Source organism: Orycteropus afer, unplaced genomic scaffold (assembly GCF_000298275.1).
Source record: "Orycteropus afer afer isolate SDZICR_OR568_19922 unplaced genomic scaffold, OryAfe1.0 scaffold00196, whole genome shotgun sequence".
NCBI lineage: Eukaryota > Metazoa > Chordata > Mammalia > Tubulidentata > Orycteropodidae > Orycteropus > Orycteropus afer.
In genome coordinates this window covers 4,790,006-4,812,815 of record NW_006921783.1, presented here as the reverse complement: position 1 = coordinate 4,812,815, position 22,810 = coordinate 4,790,006, and the positions used below count along the sequence as shown (strand labels likewise).

Genomic DNA, 22,810 nt, shown 5'->3' with positions numbered 1-22,810 from the left:
AGCTAACCCAGAGTGACCGAGTAGTTGAACCGGTGGGCTCGGGACCATAGTCGCAGGGGACATCAAGCTCAATTGGCATAACATACTACACAAAACACTGTTCCACCTCCTACTTTGGCGAGTAGCAACTGGGATCTTAAAAGCTCGCAACCAGCCATCTTGAAGCAACAATGGGTCTCTCCTCGTCCCCAGCAACGAAGAATGAAGAAAATCAAATATTCATGGAAACAATTAGTCCTAGTGACTGGTACACCATGTGTTCCGCACCCTATAGAACTATGAGACCAGAAGAACTAGATGGAACCCGGCTACCATTGTCAACCACTCGGAGAGGGATCTATGTAGGAGATCCTAGATAGAGAGGGAGAACAATGTGGAACAAAACTCAAAATCATTTGGGGAAAAAAAAGGCGGGGACCAGGTTTGCTGGTCTGATAGACCCTGGTGGAACCACTGAGACTATGGTCCCTAGCTGCCCTTCAGGTCTGGAATTAAACCCACATCTGTGGCTTCCAGCCAAACAAAAGACAGGCATAAGAGATGAACATTTATCTGAGGTAGATACATTCCTTGGAGAGATCAATCATGGGAGAAAGAAGTGCTGTTTATGAATAGGGAGACAGTTCAGGGAGCAGGAGTGCACGGAGGGATGGACACAGGGAAGAGGTAACTATCGGTAGGAAGTGGGAGGGGAGCTGTTGCATTGGGGTAAATTGTAGTCAATGTCATGAGATAAAGTGTATGTGAACTGTTGTATGGAAAGTGAATTTGCTCTGTAACTTTTCACCCAAATCACAATATAAATAAATAAATGAAAATGCTGACATTTCCTTAGTGACATGCTTCTTCCTTACACACTGCTATCAACATAAAAAAAAACTACCTCCTGAACAGACAAAAAAAAAATCCTAACATGGACCAGTTGAGACTAGAGGATGACCTAAGGCTACTGCCCTAGGATATTCTTGAAACCTTGAACTAAAACTAGCCCTGAGGTCACCTTTTATTTAAATAACAGACTAGCTCACAAAATAAAGTATACCAGCTGTGAACACTGTGCTCCTTTGAAAAATCATTTATGTAAGACCAAAGAGTCAACAATGATTTTAAAACAAAGATAAGTAGGTAGGGAAACTAGGTTAAGGAAAATGGAACAACTAGAGTGGAAATAATGAAGAACATCACCAACGTGACTGAACAATTTGTGCTTAAATTGTTGAATAGGAACTTAATCTGCTGTGTAAACCTTCACCAAAAACACAATAAAGTATTATTTAAAAAAAAAAAAAAAAGATAATGGAAGAAAAATAAAGGATATTCTATTCAAATATTAATATATTGAAGTCATAATAAAGTACAAAAAAGAAGCCCCACCTCCTACTGTTGTAGACCTTTTCAAAAGAAAATCATAGAGAAAAAGCCAACTCTTCAGAGAAATTATTTTGTACACAAAAAATTCCTTAACTTTGTTAAGGTTATTTCTAAGATTTACCACTTACGTAGCCACTGAAATATAAAAAATTTCTTTGAAATTACTTCAAGGTTTAAGAGTTACAACACTTATAGCTACCAACTTATAATATGTATAATCAAGCAGACAGAGATAGAGAGATTTATTGCTGTGTGTTGTCAAGTCAATTCCGACTCATAGGACCCCTACATGAGAAAGTACGCTGCCCCATAGGGTTCCCTAGGCTGTGTTGTTGTTGTTGTTACGTGCCGTTGAGTCGGATCCGACTCATAGCGACCCCTCCTTGGGTTTCCGAGGCAGCATCACTACGGAAGTAGCTTGCCTCATCTCTAGGCTGTAATTTCTTTTTTTAATTTTTATCGTGATTTGGGTGAAAGTTTACAGAGCAAATTCATTTTCCATACAGTAGTTCATACACATTTTGTTTCATGACATTGACTGCAATTCCTTACAATGTAACAGCTCTCTTCCCACTTCCTCCCCATAGTTAACCTTTTGTGTCCTTCCCTCCCATGCACTCCTGCCCCTGTGCAAAGCTGTGTCCCTGTGCAAACACTGCCCTTCTGTTCTCCCACAACTGATTGATCACCCCAAGGAGTGTATCTACCTGATGTAAATGTTCACCCCAAATGCCTATTATTTGGCTGGAAGCCACAGGAGTGAGTTCAGTTCCAGACCTGAAGGGTAAACAGGAGCTATAGTCTCAGGGGTCACCTGGCTCTGTAAGACCAGTAAACCTGGTCTTTTTTTTTTTTACTGTTTTGAGTTTGTTCCACATTGTTCTCCCACTCTGTGGTAGTTACATTTGTGTGTCAACCTGGCTGGGCCTGGCTGAGTGGCTGGGCAGCTGGATGTAGTATTCCCCATGATGAGACTAGCAATCAACTCCATGGTAGAAACTACTGTGAGCAGCTGAGTAACTGCTTTTTGGTCTGCTTCCTGTATATAAGAAGAAGTCTTGGGGAATGGTCTCTAGTTTATGGCACATTTGAATCCTGCATGTAGCCATGTCGTTGCTCAGCAGCCTGCCACGCTTTACTGACCTTGGGACTTTCAACAAACTTGAGTGACTGGCCTGCCATGTGGTTTGGTAACATCGGGACTGTGCCTTTTTACTTGTCAACCTTGGGCTTGTTAGTCTCGGCAGCCAATAGCTGTCTGAGCGAAGAAATGCCTCTAGCTCCAGTGGGCCGAGAGCAGGAGGTAGAGCTGAAGCCCAAGGCTGAGGGTCTTTAACTCAGCTCCTAGAGCCTGGCACTCTGAACTTGGACTTAAACCTGCCAAACTGAAAAAATAAACTCCTGTTTGTTCAAGCCATCCCATTGGTGGTATACATTCTTGTCAGAGTGGCACGAGATAACCAGAACACACTCTATCTGGGATCTCCTGCACCAATACCCCTCCAAGTGGTTGACAGTTCCACTAAACACCCAGACATTCTTACAGCACATACAAATATGCTTGTAGAAACATTGTCTGCAAACCCTATATATGGTCAAGGGCACACTCCCCACAGCCTAGACATACCTGATGATCATTCAGCCTGTCCACCTATCTATCCACCTATAGATCAATGCTTGCTATCACTGACAACACAGTACTGTACATGCAAAAGTGTTCATCTTTCTTGTCTGTACCTCCTGTGTACCTCTCTCTGTCTTTCTCTTCCTCCGTGCCACCGTGCTGATCACTCACTTTTGGTACAGGGCCCTTCCTTTCACCCAATCAATACTTATCTCTACCTACCCAGCAGTGTTTCCTCCTCTGCCATCCCATCCCTGGTAACCAAGAAAGCAAGTTTCCTTCCATATATAATCCTTCCGTGACTTTTTACAATAGTGAACTAATACAATATTTGTCCATGATTTATTTACTTCATTCAGCATAATGTCCTCCAAGTTCATCCACATTATGTGGTGTTTCACAGATTCTACATTTTTCTTTAGTGTTGCGTAGTATTCCATTGTGTGCATGTACCATAGTTTGGTTATCCATTCTTCTTTGATGGGCACTTAGGTTGTTTCCCTCTCTTTGCTATTGTGAATAGTGCTGCAATAAACATGGGTGTACATATATCTGTTCATGTCCTGGATATCACTTCTTTAGGCTATATACCTAGCAATGTAATTGCTGGACCAAATGTTATTTCTACTTCCAACTTTTTAAGGAACTGCCATACTGATTTCCACAATGGTTATATCATTTTAGAGTCCAACCAGCAGACAGTCCCTATCTCTCCACATTCTCACCAGTATTTATTCATTGTGTTGTTAAACTTTGCTATTAGCGCTGGAGTGAGATGGTATCTCATTGTTGTTTTGATTTGCATCCCTCTAATGGCTAATGATTGTGAACATTTCTTCATGTGTTTGTTGGCCACCTGAGTATCTTCTTTGGTGAACTGTCTATTCATGTCTTCCGCCCATTTTTTAATTGGATTGTTTGTCTTTTTGTTGTTGAGGTATTCTGTAAATTTTAGAGATAAGCCCCTTGTCAGGTATGTTGTTCAGTATTTTTTCCCAGTCTGCAGGTTTTCTTTTTACTCTTTTGGAGAAGTCTTTTAAAGCACATAAAAATTTAATTTTTAGAAGGTCCCAATCATCCAGTTTATCTACGGCTGTTTGTGCATTTTAGGTGATTTTGTAGCCCATTTATGCCATAAATTAGGGCCCCTAAATTTGCCCCTATTTTTTCCTTGAGGAACTTTATAGTTTTAGGTTTCACATTTAAGTCTTTGATATATCTGGAGTTAGATTTTATGTATGGTGTGAAGTATGGATCTTGCTTCATTTTTTTGCAAATGGATAATCAGTTTCACCAACACCATTTGTCAAAGAAACTATATCTTCCCCAGCTAGGCTATAATCTTTATGGAAGCAGATCACTGCGTCTCTTCTCCCATGGAGCCACCCCAAACCAAAAACCAAACTCACTGCCATAAAGTGGATTCTGACTCATAGAAACCCCCATTGGGTTTCGAAGGCTGTAAATCTTTATGGAAGTAGATTACCCCACCTTACTTCCACAGAGCAGCTGGTGGGTTTGAACCAATGACGACCTGGTTAGCAGTCAGATGCCTTACCCACTATACCACTAGAGCTCCTTTAGTAGGTTCTAAATGTCAACCTTTCAGTTAGCAGCTGAGCATTTAACCACCAGGCCACCAGGGCTCATGTGTGTGTGTTATGTGTGTGTACATACATATGTATATATATATGTGTGTATACGTATGCATATATAATACACACATTACATAAACATACATATATATGTACATATATATATATATATATAGGCATATTTACATATACACATATACTCTAAGACCCAACAGAAGGTTGTAAGGCCCTGAAATATTGAAAGAAAAGAACAAGATATAGTAAGTGACAAAACCAAGATGCAAATATGCTTAATATGTTATCGTTTGTGTAAAAGCAAAAAAAAGCAATTATGTGTTTATACATGCATGGAACTTCTCTGGAGAGATACTGTTGTAGTTAAGTGCCATCAAGTCTACTATGCACAACAGAACAAAATACTGCCTAGTTGCACACCATGCTAACAATCCTTGTCATATGTGAGCCCACTGTTGCAGCCACTGTGTCAAACCATCTTGTTAAGGGTCTTCCCCTCTTTTGATGACCCTCTACTTTACCAAGCATGATACCCTTTCTCTAGGAAATGGTCCCTTCTGACAACACAACCAAGGTGAGACAAAGTCTGGCCATTCTCACTTCCAAGGCACACTCTGGCAGCAGTTCTTCCAGGACAGATTTGTTCGTTTTTCTGGCAATCCAAGATATTTTCAGTATTCTTCACAAATATCATAATTCAAAGGTATCAACTTTTCTTCAGTCTTCCTTATTCATAGTCCAGCTTTCACATGTATAGGAGGCAACTGAAAATACCAGGGCTTGGCTTAGGTGCACCTTAGTCTGCAAAGTGACATCTTTGCTTTTTAATACTTTAAAAAGGTCTTCTGCAGCAGATCTGCCCAGTGCAATATGACATCTGATTTCCTGACTGCTGCTTCTATAATTGTTGATTATGGATCCAAGTAAGATAAAACATTTGACAATTTCAATCTTTTCTCCATTTATCATGATATTGCTTATTGGTCCAGTTGTAAAGATTTTTTATTTTCTTTATGTTAAGGTGTAATCCATACTGAAGACTGTAGTCTTCATCAATAAGTGCTTCAAGTCATCTTCACCTTCAGCAAGCAAGGCTGTGTCAATTGTGTATCACAGGTTATTAATGAATCTTCTTCCAACCCCGAAGCCACATTTTTCTTCATATAACGCAGACTTCTGAGATGACATGCTCAGCATACAGACTGAATAAGTATGGCAAAAGGATACAACCCCGATGCACACCCCTCCTGATTTTAAACCATGCAGTGTCCCCTTGTTCCATTCAAACAACAACCTCTTGGTCTATGTACATTCCTCATGAGCTCAATTAAGCGTTCTGAATTAACATTATTTGCAATGTTATCAATAATCTGTTATGCTCCACAGTCAAATGCCTCTGCAGAGTCAATGAAACACAGGTAAACATCTTTCTGATATTCACTGCTTGCAGCCAAGATCCACCTGACATCAGCAATTGACATCCCTTGTTCTATGTTCTTTTCTGAATCCAGTTTGCTTTTCTGGAAGTTCCCTGTCAATATACTGCTGCAACCATTTTTTAATTACCTTCAGCAAAATTTTACTTTCAAGTGATATTAACGATATTGTGCCATAATTTCCACATTCTGTGGGATCACTTTTCTTTGGAATGAGCACAAATATTGATCTCTCCCAGTCAGCTGGTCAGGTAGCTGTCTTCTAAATTTCTTGACACATCCAGTGTAGCATCCATTTTTTGAAACATCTCAATGGGTATTCCATCAATTCTTGAAGCCTTGTTTATCGCCAATTCCTTCAGTGCAGATTGGACTTCTTCCTTCAATACCATTGGTTCTTCATCAAATATCACCTCCTGAAATAGCTGAACACTGACCAATTCTTTTTGGTATAGTAACAGTGCATAGTCCTTCTATCTCCTTTTGATGCTTCCTGTATCATTCAATATTTTATCCATAGAATCCTTCAATACTGCAATTTGAAGCTTGAATTTTCTTTAGTTCTGGAAAGATACTAGGTACTAAAACATTTTATGTCAGCTGGAATCCTAATACACTGCTGGTGAGACTGTAAAATGGTGCAACCACTGTGAAAGTGGTATAGCACTTCCCTAAAAAGCTGGAAATAGAAATGCCATATAATCCAACAATCCCACTATTAGGTATATGTCCTAGAGAAATAAGAGCTATGACACAGATTTATGCACACCCATGTTAACTGCAGCACTATTCACAATAGCAAAAAGATGGAAACAACCTAAATGCCTATCAACAGAGGAAGGGATCAACAAGTTATGGTACATACGCACAATGGAACGCTACACAATGTAAAAGAACAATGGTCAATCTGTGAAACACCTCATAGCATTACTTAGTTCAAAAAAAAATTAATATTTTGGGTAAGAATTTAGTTGTCTATAAAATGTGACAGGAAAAAAACATTATATAATCTAATTTATAAAACAAGCTGTGAAATTGAATACCCCCAACACCATCAAAGATTTTTTTATATATAAGATAAAGTGTTCTTTTTTTTTTTTTTTAAAATAAACACTTCAAGAGAGACAATCATAGAAGTGGCTACCTAGAAACAATACTGGATAAAGTCAAGAAAATTTGGGTTCTAATCCCAGTTCTGTCAGCAATGGGAAAGACTCCACATCAAAGTGATTGGGGACTAAGTGCACGTATGTGTTGGGAGAAGGAAGAAGATTTTTGTTAGATTTTAGGGTGCTGAAGGTATAAAGGCATGGTGCTTACAAGTCTATTGTGGCTAGAACATAGCTGAAAGTCTACTGTTTTTGATGTCATACATAGTTAGGGCCATGAAAGTAAATGACAATGGCAAGGAGAGACTACATTGAGAAAGTACAACCTGAGAATAGGATCCTAAATGCAATGAAATTTACATTAAGAGGATTAAAAAAAAAAAAAAAAGCACCTGAGAAGAAGAAAAATCAGAAAGGTAGAAGAATCCAAACAGCATATTTAATGTCACCAAAGCCAAAGGAAAATATTTCAAGGAAAGAATAAATGCTTCAAGGAGGTAGTTGCCGAGTTTAGAAATAAAGAACTCTCTACCTACCTTTCCAAGCAGCCATACAAGGCAGAAACTGAATTTTAAGTATTACAGTAAAACATAGAACTATCTATATTCCAGAACAAAATAAATTATACAAGGAGTTTGAATTTTAAGTGTTACAGGCTGAATTGTGTCCCCCACAAAGATACACTTAAGTCCTAACCTCTAGTACCTGTCATTGCGACTGTATTTGGAAATACAGTCTTTGCAGATATAATCAAGTTAAAGTAAGGTCACAGTGGTTAGGATGGGCACTAAATCCAATCACTGGCATCCTCATAAGGAGAGATTTGGGCATAGAGACACAAAGGGAAGAAGGCTATATAAACAGGGAGGCAGACACTGGAGTGATACAGGTACAAGCCACGGAACCCCAAGAATTGCTGACAACTGCCAAAAAGTAGGATGAGGCAAGGAAGGATTCTCTCTTAGAACCTTCAAAGGCAGCATGGTACTGCCAACACCTTGATTTTTAACTTCTAGTCTCAAAACTGTGAGAGAACAAATTTGTTTTTTCAAGACACTTAGTCCTAGAAAACTAATACCCTAATAAACTAAAAAAAAAAAAACACAGAAAACACTGAGGCTGTAACATTCATAAGTGTGTTATGTGTCAAACACTGTGCTACTGCTTTACATTATGTCCTTTAATCTTCACAAATGTATAACACCCATTTTACTGTGGAGTTAAGTAATTTGCCCAAGGTCACAAAGCTAATACCTTGTTGAGATGGAATCTAAACCCAGGCAGTCTAACTTTAAATATTCTGTTATATCAAATAAATTAGGAGCTCTGGTAGCGTAGTGTCTAAGGCAGCTGACTGCTAACCAGAAGGTTAGCGGTTCAAACCCACCAGCCACTCCTCGGGAGGAAGGTTGGGCAACTACTTCCATAGTCATACTACGTCAGAAACCCAAGGAGGGGTCACTATGAGTCAGATCCGACTCGACGGCAGTGAGTTTATGCTATCAAATAAATTGAAAAGAGTTAATTAAAGGCACTAAGTTCCAGTGTTTGTTCTGGAGTTGGTACAAATTTCAGGCTATGTTCCAAACCAACTATGTAATATAAAGCAAAAAATACCTAACTCACTGGCATCGAGTCAATTTTGACTTAGCAACCCCTACAGGACAGAGCAGAACTGACCCATAGGGTTTCTAAGGCTGTAAATCTTTATAGAAGCAAACTGACACATCTTTCTCCCATGGAATGGCTAGTGAGTTCAAACCCACCTTTTGGTTAGCAGCCTAGCACTTTAATGACTGTGCCACCAGGGCTCCTCACGTAATATATAGCACAGTATAAACTGTTCATCCCAGATAATGTAGCCAAGAAATTTTTTCTTAAAGTGCTATTTACCAAGACAGGGAAGCATACCACATATTATGTCACACTGCTATGAAATGAGGAGCAGTTACCCTTCAGATACGAACAAATTCCGGTTATTAAAGAACACTCCACCCTCTCATCTGAGACTATGTGATATCAGGCAAACATACCTGCCCTCTCCCTCTTCCACCATAACCCATCTTGTCAGATTAATGAACATCTGTCAGAGTAACCAAAATTCACCAAGGAGGCAAAGAGTCAACTGGATAAATTAAAAAAAAAAAAAAAAAAATCAGAATTACTATAAAAGTAGTATCAAAATAGCTGAAGAAATTAAATGTATCCAAGAATAAAAATATGTCCATAGATATACCTGACAATGACTAACCTAAAAATATCTATAATTAAGATGAATCCCTAAAAAAGAAAAAGGCTCAAGAAAGAAAAAAAATGAGTAACAAAATGGAAAGGCCTTGTTGTGAAGTATTTAAGACATTTTAGATTAGTCTGGGTCTCATTCCAAAGGCACACCAGGAATCGGGGTACAGGGACATTAAAAATAGCAAAGAAGTACTCAAAAAAAAAAACATGGAAAACTGCTTAGGTATTGTTTAAAAAGGAGCTCTGGTGGCATATTGCCTAAAGCATTTGACTGCTAACCAGAAGGCTGGCAGTTCAAACCCACGAGCCACTCCTTGGAAGGAAAACGGGGCAATCTACTTCCATAGTGATACTGCCTCAGAAACTCAAGGAGGGGTCGCTATGAGTTGGATCTGACTCGACAGCAGTGAGTTTGGTTTAGAGTTTGATTGTTTAAAAAGTAGATGTCCTCCTCAGGTTCCTTTCAACTCTAAGTCCATAATACTATCAAAATTACATTTTAAAGAGCAAATGAAAACACTAAGTCTTGGCATGCAAACAAGAAAGAGCAATTCCATAACTTCTTAGCTGCCCTGATGGAGCAAGTTGTTGGACCTGTGGGCTTGGGACCATGGTCACCAGGGACATCAAGCTCAACTGGCCTAGCATACTACACAAAAACACTGATCTACATCTTACTTTGGTGAGTAGCAACTGAGGTCTTAAAGCTTACAAGCCATCTAGATATAACAATGGGTCTCTCCTCATCCAGAGCAAAGAAGAATGAACAAAGCCAAAGATGCATGGAAAAAATTAGTCCAAGGGACTAGTGGACCATGCAAACCTCAGCCTATATCACCATGAGACCAGAACTATGATGCCCAGCTACCACTGTCAATCACTTAGAAAGGGATCAGTGCAGGAGATCCTAGATACAGTGGAAGAACAATATGGAACAAAACTCAAAATCATAGAAAGGCCAGGTTTACTGGTCTGACAGAGCCTGGTTAGACCCCCAAGACCATAGCTCCTAGACAGCATTCAGGCCTGAAATTGAACTCATTCCTGTGGCTTCCAGCCAAATGACAGACAAACTCATACGGTGAACATTTATATCAGGTAGGTACACTCCTTAAAGCGATCAACAGTGGGAGAACAGAAGGACAGTGTTGGCACAGGGAGACAGCTCAGGAGGCAGGAATGCATAGAAAGAAGGACACAGGGAAGAGGTTAACTACAGGGAGGAAGTGGGAAGAGGACTGTTACACTGTGAGGAATTGCAGTCAATGTCATGAAACAAAACATGTATGAAATGTGTATCGAAAATTAATTTGCTCTGTAAACTTTCACCCAAAGCACAATAAAAATTGGAAAAAAAAAAAAAAAGAAGAAGCTTCTGAGCATCAACTATTGGTCTTGCCTTATCCACAGCAAGAAATGAAAAAGCAATTCCAACCACAGTGCGCACACAGATTCACCCCAAATCACCTTCTGCCCCAGTCCTTCAGTACCACTCAGTATACAGGCATACAAATACAGGAGGCAGTGTGATGCAAGAAGACTCCTATATCTTAAGGCAGAAAAGCCAGAGTTTTGTCTTTACTGTGCAGGAACAAGTTCTGTAACTTTAGGCAAGTTATGCTGTCTGGGTTTCAGTTTTCTCAACTGTAAAATGAGGGAATTAAGAACCAAATAATCCCTACATTCCTTTTCTCTTCCAAAATTCTTTGACTTTATAGCTCAGTGATTCTCTTCCAAAATGTGCTTCTCCCTTTGCAGTCATCATCTTCCCACACTCTCTATATATGCCATCCTTACCAGAAGGCTGGGGGTTCAAACCTACCAGCTGCTCTGTGGGAGGAAGATGGGCAATCTACTTCCACAAAGATTTACCACCTTGGAAACCCAATGAGGGTCGCTATGAGTCAGAATTAACTCAACAGCAGTGGGTTTGGTTGTTTGGTTTATAGCAAGGTAGGATTAGCATCATCTTAGTATGTTCTAAAAACCTTCCAAAGACCTATCTGTTAAGTACAAAACAAATCAACTTCAATAAACTGAGTTTAGTCATTCATTCTCTCTTTTTTCTATACCAAGGGGTTTTCAAATAGTGTTCCCCAAGCACTAAAAAAGTAACCCATAGCCAAGAGGAGAGGGAATGAGGGCAGGTGAGAAGAGGAACAGACACAGCTCAAGCATCCAATCCACCTCCACCAAAGTCATCTTCATTTGATAAAAGGATTACATTGTTATTAAAGAAAGAAAAAAGCTGAAATTCCTTAGCCTTTATCATAATATCACTGAAATAATATCTCTTTAACACTGTGGTGCTACAGATACATCAGCCCCAGCGCATCACAAAGTAGTAGCCCAGTGTTTCTAAGAACCCCAATACAGCATAAGTATTCTTACTATTTTTCAGGGCGCTGGCAAATTCCGGGCCACCTTTGTCCTTGAAAATAGGAAAAACATCTGGTTGAGGAAGCTGATTGGTAGTCAACAGAGCCTTTTGTAGTTTGATCCGTCCTTCTAAGAGCTGGTCCCACAGGGCTGAGAAAGTAAAAAAAAAGAATCTCATCCCTTAGTTATAAAATATTGCTGGGCAGGGAGAGGGAAGTTCTCTAAAAGCAGCATAGCTTTATCACAGTTACACACTATGGAAACACTCTCTATTAAAGGAAGTACATTCAGTACCTTAGAAGCAAGTATTTGCTTGTGAGAAAAGGAATGCCAAAGCCCAAGGAGAGGAGAAAACTCTCTTCTCATCAAAGTCAATCTTCCTTGTTAGCCAGAAGTACTAGAGCAAAACCAGCTAAGCAGCTCAGTGTAGAAATGGCTGGCTAAGCATAGAGCAATGGGGTTTTAGGCCTCCAGGTAAGTGGAACATGTCATAAACTAATTGGAAGAGCACAGGAAAGACAGACCAGGCCAGAATTAAGCAAAACAAACAAACAAGCAAAAGAGATCAAATGCAGATACTCTGAAAAATAAGCAGTCAGCAAAACCATGTACAAACCTATCTGCTTCTTCACAGCTCTTCCTTTCTCCACTTCCTCGGATACTTTGACACTGGAGAAGGTCATCACCACTCCATCATCTTCACTATTCCTATCTTCAGCCTTGTCCTCCTCACTCTCACCCTCAAAGTCTTCTTCATCATCCCCTTCTTCCATGCCACTCTCTTCCTCTTCGTCTTCCTCCTCCTCACTGCTCCCAACGTCATCCATCCCCTCAGTAAATTTTTCAAAGTCACTAATGCTCTGGACATTGAAGCCCGCTGATTTCCCAGAGAGGCTTCTGCTCTTCTTCCTCTGGGCCAGGCCATTCTCCCCATCATCACCAGACTCCTGCCCCTCAGCAGCCCTCATGTGATCTTCATCATACTCCTCCAGACCCAGTCCCTCTGAATCCCCATCTCCAGACCCTTCCTCATCAGATACGTCCTTGTCTAAGAGGAAAAAAATAAAAATAAAAATAAGTATTACTTTGAGAAAATAACCAGGCCATATCTTTCCTTTCACCTTAAGGAAAATGGTATTTAACATACATCTACTATCTCTAAAATGCTAAAGGAGAAACAAAGATGAATAAGACATGGGTCCTACCCTAATCAAAGGTTCTAGTAGGAAAAGACAGGCCCATAAAAATTGCAACATAGGAAAGAATGAAAAGTGCTTTGACAAAGTTTTGACAATCCAGATCAAGGAGAAAGTGTAATTGCAAAGCAAGTAAACTTAGTAAGACTATAGGGAACAGACAGCATTTCGTCAAGGCATTGAAGAGCGACAAGATTTCAACTGGTGTTTCCCCAAACTTGCATCTGGAAAAGTGTTTTATCATTATCTATCCCAAACGCATGATCTCTATCATACCAAAAACCCACTGCCATCAATTCTGACACACAGTGACCCTATACTAGGAGCTCTGGTGGCGTAGCGCCTAAGGCATTTGACTGCTAACCAGAAGACCGGTGGTTCAAACCCACCAGGCACTCCTCAGAACAGAGATGAGGCAATTTATTTCCACAGTGATAATGCAATCTATTTCCACAGTGATAATGCCTCGGAAACCCAAGGAAGGTTCGCTATGAGTTGGATCCAACTTGACAGCAGTGAGTTGTTTTTTTTTTCCATACTACAGGACTGAGTAGAACTGTCCCACAGAGTTTCCAAGGCTGTAGATCTTTATGGAAACAGACTGTCTCATCTTTCTTCCCAGAGTGGCCAGTGGATTCAAATCACTGACCTTTCAGTTAGTAGCCAAATGCTAAAGCACCACCAGAGCTCCTCTATCACATCAGTCTACCTTATTTATTACGTACTTATTAAGTACTCACTATGAGCCAGGCACAGATGAAAGCTAAGAAACTACAAAAAGAATGTAATACCTGGCAGTGAGGGGTTCAAAGTCTGATGGGGGTGGTATATATGCTCACCAATAAATATACTACAATGCCATTACTGCAAAGGTTAAGAGATGGATAGCTTCACGGGTGGATAATTATAATTTTGCTTTATTAAATGTAAGTTAATGGTTCATCAGACAGAGAAGGGGGAGGGAAAGGAGAAAATAGCATATTCTAAGGTCTAGCATCACAAAGGTACACGAGAATACAGAATGCACAAGGAAGTGGTAGGAGGAGAGACAAGAGAACTGCTCATGGATGAGATGCAGCTGGTGAAGGCTATACGTTTACTTATGCTTAGGTACCACCTGATACTTAGAAATCTTTACTGATTGTCCAATTTCTCCCGATAGAACATAAAGACCCCATGGTATAGCAAACACAATTTTAAGATATAGAGACCAATTACCAACAACTTTCTTCAATATGATAAAGATTTTTTCAAAACATGATGTGCCTTCAGCACCTCTTTATATTAAACTTAAGCTACAAAAAAATACTATAAAAAGTATAAAGATAAAAATATAGATACAAAAACTAAATGCAAAAAATAGTAAACAGAAATAATCTTTTAAATACTTTAAAAGTATGCTGTTTCTTAAATTAAGAACCATTCATACAGAAGTGCTTAAGGGTAGAGATCTTGGAGTCAGACTGCCTTTATCTGAATCCCAGTTTTTCCACTTACTAGCTGTGTGACCCTGCGCAAGTTACTTAACCAATCTGTCCTTTAATTTCCTTATGTATAAAATGGGGATTAATAGTACCAACTTCATAAGGCTACAGGAAGAACTAAATGAGATGATACATGTAAACAACAGTTTTTGAGGATGTAGTATGTCCCAGGCTCTTAGAACTTAAAGAGTTTATTATATATAGTGCCTAACACACCAAAACCAAACCAAATCAAACTTACTGCCATCGAGTTGGATCTGACTCATAGCGACCCCTCCTGGGTTTCCGGGCAGTATCACTACAGAAGTAGACTGCCCAACCTTCCTTCCAGAGCCTTCTGGTTAGCAGTCACATGCCTTAGGCACTATGCCACTAGTCTCATGATTGGTCCTATTATCAGCACCTAGGCAAAGACTAGGAGCTCTGGTGGCATAGTGCCTAAGGCACTTGACTGCTAACCAGAAGGCTGGCGGTTCAAACCCACCAGCCACTCCTCGGAAGGAAGATGGGGCAATCTACTTCCGTAGTGAACTGCCTCGGAAACCCAAGGAGGGGTCGCTATGAGTCGGGTCCAACTCAACGACACATAACAACAACAACAGGCAAAGACTATGGAATGAGCTTAGTAGAAGGTCCCAGAGCTACAGCAAGGACTAAATTGTACATCTGATATCCTGAACGATAATTTCCTCACATGGTACTGTTGACCTCTCTAAAGGAAAGCAAATGGCATCCACTCAAATGATTATATCCTGCCCCTTCTTCCAATCTGAGAAACTTGCAATGCTTTAAAACCCTAAGTTCACATCCTCCTAACTCTCTCACAGGAAGAGGGAAGGCTTGTTTTACTTTATAATGGTAAACAAAAAGAAATGAGTTTCACAAATAATACAATGCAAGAGATAAAAAACCAAAGGAAAAGGGTCAAAAACCCAAGATTAGCAGCATGCTCATCAGACGCAACGTTTTTTAAACATACAGCCTTCTTTAATATACACTATGCATTGCCCTTTCTTTTAGGGTAAACCACTAGTCAACACCTAGAGTATAGCAACTTAATCACTATGTATCCTAAGTTCCTGCAAAAGGAGCTCTGGTGGCATAGTGGACAAGGCATCTATCTGGCTGCTAACTCAAAAGCCAGCAGTTCAAACCCACCAATCAACCACTCTGTGGAAGGAAGATCAGTCTGTAAAGATTTACAGCCTGGGAAACACAATGGGGTTGCCGAGTCGGAATCAACTCAAAAGCAGTGAGTCACATTTTTAGAAACATGAAATTAAATAATCTCAAAGGCCCTTTCTAGTGCCAAATCAGTAGTATCTCCTAAAATAATACATAGGGGCACACAGATTAGTCTTGCAGAGACCACCTCCCACATCACTGCAAAAAAAAAATGGGAGGGGGATTTTAAAATTCAAAAATTAAGAAATAGTACCACATAAGTATGTCGGTCTACTCACCGGATGAACCTGGCAGAGTCTGCTCCCAGTGGTCCTCCTTCCAAGCTTTTCTAGAAGTGGTCTTGCCTAAATATCTTTTGTCTGTGTCCAATAGGGAGGTCGATGCCAGTTTTCTGATGCTACCCACTGTCAGGATATCACCTTCCACATCTTCCCCTTCATCAAACTTGTCAATCACTCTGGCTGCAGTGGCTGTTGGGGAGCGTGGAAAATAATCAAAATCTTCAGGTTAGAAGGAACTGTGTCTTTTAACCCTAGTCGACCCATTCATCTGATGTTTGAATCCCCAACCAACTTCCAACAGGGAACTCATTACTTCCCAAGATACATCACTCACCCGCTGTACCGGAACAGAAAGTTGACTCCCTGCCTCTCTACTCACAAGTTACATTTCCACGCTTTGGATCATACAAAACTAGCCTAATTCTTCCTCTCTCACGTGTGACAGTCCCTCAAATACAGCTTACAAATCAACTATCACGTTCTATCATCACGTCGTTCCCATCCCTCAGCGAGTTTTCTTCCCTTATCCAGGCTTAACAGCCCCGAAACCTCCAACTGTTATTCCTAAGACACGCTCCAGCACTCACATTTATCCCTCCTTCTTCTCCCTTCCTCACTAAAGCAAGATTACTCTCAGCTAGACCTTGAACATCAGCTTATAAAAAACATCAGTCAATAGATAAACTCTTCAGGTCCTCAGCAAGTGTCTCGAGGCTTAAATAGCACCAGGAAATTCTACTCTTTCCCTCATTCTTCAAAAAAAGTTCTCAGAAGCAGCTAGAGAAAAAACTGGTAAGGCTTCCTTCTCCCCATTTCTAACACAATACCAATATGGGCATTCTTTAAGGTAACTTCCAAGTTCCAGCCTGCTACCAGACTGGTGTCCTGCCACAGTCCTCGACCCCAAAGGGTCTCTTCGTCTGAATGTCCCAGATGTTCCGCCCACCAGAGCTCCAGGTCTTTCAAGTGCCTGTCAGAAAGACGCCGAAGCCCTCCTGAGCCCGGGAGCACCCCACTCGTGTGGCAGTTTTCCTCTACGCCAGAAGGTGAGCAGGCTACACAGCGAGGCCCTGCAGCCAGCCCCTCCCACGCGGCCCCAGGGCTCGCACAGGGCCAGGCCCACCGTTCCGCATGTGGCCTGCCCCAGTCAGGCCTCACCCTCCTCCAGATCCGCCTCAGGATCCGCCTCGCGCGGTCGTGGGTTCAACAGCTGTTCCAGCTGCAGCGCCAGAGGCTGCGGCCCTGCCATCGTCACCAGGTTTCGGTCTGCGTCGCGCACGTGAATCTGCGGCCCAACCCCGGCTATGAATCTCTCTCTCCCCACCAGGTCCTATCGCCCCGACACTACTCCCCAACACAGCCAGAAACCGCGCAGGGCCAGGCGCCCAAATCCGGGTTGGGAACTTCCGGGAGCCTCGCGGGAGGGGCGGGGCTTATGCGTCATTGAGCTTTGCTAGGATGACGGCCGAAGCGTGCGCAAAGCTGAAGGGATTGTCTACCGGCCTGGCGCATGTGCGCGTGCGCGTGTGTAGAAGGGGCGTGTTGGGCGGTGCGGGAACGCGCTTGGGCACGTGGCCGCCGCCTGCACTGAACAGGGATTGCGGTGCGGGCGGCCGGCGTGCCCTTAACATAAACTATTTGCCAAGATTTGTGTGAGGTTCCTTTAGAAATAAAATGCAATGTAGCAGTGGCCCCACAGTGGTTCATTTGAGAAGGAGGAGAGGGTCAAGGGTCAGCATCTGGAACCTCGAGCAGGCTGAATGGTACCAAAACCAGTTTTGGCATTTCGCAATTTGGAGTGTAGAATCAGGCACATGCCTCCAAGCCCGTGGCCAGGATTTGAGAATCCTATGTCAGATCTGAGCATTTAAGTGTGCGACAGGCTGCTGGCGCCTTTTATTAAAAGCAATAATTAGGAGTCACTAAGGACATCATGCTTGGTAAAGTAAAGGGTTAGCGAAAAAGAGGAAGAACCTCAGTAAGATGCATTGATACCCTAGCTGCAACAATGGGCTCAAACATAGCAACGATTGTGAGGATAGTGCAGGACCAGGCAGTGTTTTGTTCTGTTGTAAGTAGGGTGGCTACAAATCGGAATTGACTGGATTGCACCTAACAACAACAAACAACTACATGGCTGTGCATAAATAAACATCATTTCTGTAGCTTCTCCAAGTAGCCTTGTCTGAGCAGGGAAAAGGAAAGGTGGTGGGGATTACTATACTGTATATCCCTCAATGTTGATGTCTTCACTGTTCAAAGATGAGATGAGGTGTCCAGACACTTGAGGTGTACAAAGGCAGAAAAACTCAAATCAACTGTTATAAGGGCACAGGTAGACTTTAAATATAAACACTTATTAGGATAAATGTAATTGAACCCAGGCACACAGGAAGATCCAATCCTTCATCAAGAATTCCCTGACTGCCCACTACGTGGCAGACACTGCTAGGTGAGCTACAAAGATGAGTAAGTTAGATTCTGTCCTGATGGTGAGCAGCCTAAGGGGCAGACAAACATATAAACAGAAACTGCAATAAGGAATGATAAGAAGTGAGTATGAAGCGCTCTATTCTTCAATAATCTGCTCAAAATCAGCTGAAGAGAGCTCCCTCTCCGACTCATAGTGACCCCTCCTTGGGTTTCCCAGGCGGTATCACTACAGAAGTGGATTGCTCAACCTTCCTTCTGAAGAGTGGCTGGTGTGTTTGAACCACCAGCCTTCTGGTTAGCAGTCAAATGCCTTAGGCACTATGCTCTTGTAGAGACCTAGAACCTCTTGAACAGACACTACCTCAAAAGGAGCCAGAGAAGAGATGTTAGGGTGTACTGTGGCAGTACCCCTTTTGGGGTTCAGCTCAGGCCAGTTGGACCCCACAACTGAGCAGCCTGGGGAACTCTCAAAGCCTCTGTGTCTCCTATGTAATCCAAGGGATGTGAGAGTCCCTGTCTTGCTATGCCCTTGGGGTTAAGAACAATTAGAGGCCAATAATTTAATATGACCTGTTCCATGTTCCCATCCTATATGACTCTTGAAGAATAAAGATTAAAACAGGGGTACCCTAAGCAGAGGACCTAGGCCAGAAAAACTGCTTTTTACAATCCACTGGAGAACTCGGGTGAGAAGAGTGTTTTGTTTTGTTTTGTTATGCCCTGTAATTACAGCGTGGTATCTGTGTCTGGGCCCTCCATAGCAGCAGGGCGCTCCTCAGGCTCCCACCACTGGCATCCTCCTGGGCATCAAAGAACAAGTATGCTTCTCCCACCCCACATTCCCCACGTTTAGCAGACTGCTCTCCCCAGTCCTCTTCCCTCGCTACTGAGGACATTAATAATGCAGGGGAGCTCTGACCGCATGGTGCCTAAGACTGCTACCCAGAAGGCTGGCGGTTCAAACCCACCAGCCACCCCTCGGAAGGAAGGTTGGGCAATCTACTTCCATAGTGATCCTGCCTCGGTCTTTGGATAAAGAGAGGAGGGAAGGGAAAGGAGGCAGGGGCAGAGACCACCTCTGAACTATCATGCAAGCAGGTCACTGCTGGTTAATTCTAGGATTGGGCTGGGCACCCACCCAGAAAAAATTGCTGTCGATCTACCCACCCTTCTCTGTCCCGGTCCCCACTGACTTAGGAAGCCTTTTTAGGAAGGAACAAGACCACTCCACTCCTGTCATATACATCCCAGTTACCCCAAAATTCAGGGAACATAACTTCCCAAATGCGCCTTCTTCCCTACCAATATTCTAGTTTCTTGAGATCCTGGGGAGGAATGCCTGATGGGAATGGGTCAGGGATTACGGAAGGGAAGATTTCAAAGATTATACTTCCCTAGGAGAAATTTCACCCTCTGGCTGCTCTAGCAAGGAGGTGAGAATGAAGGAGAGCCCGCCTCCAAAAAAGCAGTCCTCTCCACAGAAGTCAGAGAGGTCTCCCAGTTCACGAACTCTCTGCTGCCTAAGGGCTGCAGTGGCAGGTGGATGTGGGAGTAACAGAGGATGGGAAGAGCTTCACCAACACCCCCCCCCAATTGTCCCAATGAACTGCTCAAGTAACTAGGGGTTTCAAGTTCGGGCAAACTAGGTTCAGAACTGCTTCTCTTCTCAGGCCTCCTGACAATGCCCGTCCTGGCTCACCACGCATACTCTTCCCCTATCCTACCTGGCTCCAAACCAGCCCACTATCCTCCACCAGTCTGGAGGGGTTGGGTGAGTGAGCTTCCGCTCCCTCACCGGTGCAGATGGCGGACCCCAGCCGCTGGAACCCCGAGGGCAGGTGGCAGGACTACCGGGGAGGCGGCGTTAAGATGGCCGCGAGAAGAAACAGGGCTGCCAGACCCGGCCAGAGAGAAGGCTGCCCTCCTGGGAGGGAGGGGACCACTGTGGCGCTCCCCTCCGGCCCGCGCGCCTCCCCTGGGAGCTCCCAACCCCGCGGACTGGGGAAAACGCAGCGCGGCCTCGCACCTCTGGCCCAGAGATGGGCAGCGCGGCTCGGATGAGAAAGGACAGTGTCCGTGGTTTCTAGAACTCCTCCTCTTGGGCCTTCGGCTCCAAATTTGACTGGTGAGCGTTGCCACCTGTTCGGGTATTCGCCAGGGTTCAGGATACCGCGCGGAAGGGAAAAACTGCACCGCTGCCGCAGAGTCAGAGAGAAGAATTAAGTTCACACCGTGGTGCCTAACTCTAAAAAGCTTATCAAGTACGCGGTGCCACAATAAAGCTGCTAAATAATTCAACAGCCTTGATAGGAAAATGCAGCTTCCCAATGAGCATACGTTCAGTTAAATGAATGTCTTTAAAAGGGGAGGAGGACTCTATAATGAAGAAGTTGGGTATGATTTAATGTATATAAATGCTAAAAGGGCAAAAACAAGCCGATCCAGTGATTGCATATAAAGTAGGTGAAGAAATGAGCTGCCTGCAGAGGCTAGGAGTTTCAAAAGTCCCTCCTGTATTTCATAAATTCCGATTTCTGAAAGAGCACTGCTGATTCCTCTCTGAGAGTTTTCCCCCTTATTAGATAAACAGTCATATGGATGCAGTGAAATATTGCTTATTTTAAAGGCTTCTCTGCAGGAAAGATAAACTTGGTTGTGTCTTAACAAACCATGAAAACAGCACTGGAAATTACATACCATTTAATGTAAAAACTCTTGATTTCTAAAATAAGGAAATAAATAATCCAGACTGAAACCTAGATGATATGAAGGAGAAATTCTGGAATGCTAATAGCATCTGATATTAAAACACACACATATACTCCCACACACCTATTTCATAGTAGATAAAATATTTAAATTCTTTCCATAGCTAATGAAGGGATTGAACTACTTTTCAAAATCTATTTGCAACTTGCAGTTGAAATTTGATTTCTATATTGCTTATTTTTATTCATCTTCTAGAGAAATTTAATATATATCTTGTGCCAGGCAAAATATTTTTCCTTCTGGGGAACTTCAAATGTAACAGATACTATAAAATAAAACAACGATTTCATATCAGTTCTGCAGAAGGGATTAAAGTATTTCCTTTCTAGCTGCACTGTACATTCATTTTACGTTATCTTTCAAGTCACCAAATTAGAAAGCAGGATTATCTATGGGAAATGAATTGAAACTGAAAAGGATCACCTCTAACTATATATTTACAGGTTGACATTCACAAGCTTGTTTTTTGCATGGGGGAAGAGGGCAGAGACAATGTACAGGATCTCATACCTAATCACAAACTGGACCACTCAGTTTTAGCCTTGGATTCGATTTCTATTTCAGATTCTATATTAACTTATCAGCAAACATCTCTTCAACTGTATTAGTTAAATCCATAGAATGCAAATCTGTAGTTAATAACAGCAGGAAGCCTAAGAGAAAGGCTTGGCTGGCATTAGCAAGGAGGTTCAGCTATAGCCAAGGCAAAAATGGATATATCACCCCAATCCTGCCTCTCTTTTCCTCCTGGCTTCTGGAGGGCCATTCACTTCCCTAACAAGGCTCTCCTCTCATCGTTAAATTATAAAATAACACACCAATTATCTGAACATCAGATTTTCTATTTTTATTAAAAACTCACAAATTTATTCAACATGTTTTCTTTCATACAGTGAATGGTCTAATATGCACTGGAGGTCACACAAGCTTAGGTTTATTAGAACAATAAAAGACATAGGAGAAATTTAATATATAAAGAAAAAAGTAGCAGCTGTTGACTGCATATTTGACCATAAAATTTAAATATTTTGGACTTTTATTTTAAAGACACAAAAATAAAACCTGTGTGGGTCTATAATAGTCATATTAACAATTCCATGAAATGTTCAACAGGACTAAAAATTAGCAAAGATGGTTTTTTTTTAAACCTTGTAACACTTTTTTTTTTTTTTTTAACACTTTCTCAGGTTGCTGGTGCCAGGCACCTTTACAGTATTTGTGCTATAATTATTCTATTTGGCAACTGTCTCAATATCGTGTTTTCTCTTTGCCTCGTGTAAACACCACCTTTTTACATACTAGCACAGTGAGCCGCAAGCCCTGCAATTCTGTCAGAACATCTACAGGAAAGAAAATAAAACATTTTGGTTGATTGCTCAAAACATTTTGTTCTTGAACAAGAGGTTTCAAAACAGGATATATTAATAAAACACTGAACTCCTGAATTTAACATTATACGTAAACAGTTGACTGTTTTTAGTTCAATAGTCTTTTTTTTTTTTTTTTAACTTTTCTTGTACAGCTAACGTTCAAGTCATTTTAATGAGAGGTCTGGCTGGAGACCATTCTAATGAGTGTGTCTGCGTGTCTCTGTGTAAGTGTGGAGTTGTGTGAAGGTAGAAGAGTTGATACTGAGGGCTTTACATTTAGAATTTTGCAATTTTGGCAAAACAAAAAACCAAAAACCCG

The 22,810-nt window shown here is 41.7% G+C and overlaps 1 protein-coding gene across 1 annotated transcript in view; it reads right to left on the bottom strand.

Moving 5' to 3' along the window:
• AATF (apoptosis antagonizing transcription factor) overlaps positions 1 to 17,168 on the bottom strand; it is a 176,765-nt gene extending 159,597 nt beyond the window's left edge. The window contains exons 1-4 of the mRNA XM_007947889.2: positions 17,078 to 17,168; positions 15,917 to 16,108; positions 12,390 to 12,821; positions 11,786 to 11,923 (exon numbers count right to left, since the gene is read on the bottom strand). Of these exons, the coding sequence (XP_007946080.1) occupies positions 11,786 to 11,923; positions 12,390 to 12,821; positions 15,917 to 16,108; positions 17,078 to 17,168 (853 nt within the window). The remainder of the gene's footprint in view (positions 1 to 11,785; positions 11,924 to 12,389; positions 12,822 to 15,916; positions 16,109 to 17,077) is intronic.
• Positions 17,169 to 22,810: the final 5,642 nt, after the last annotated feature.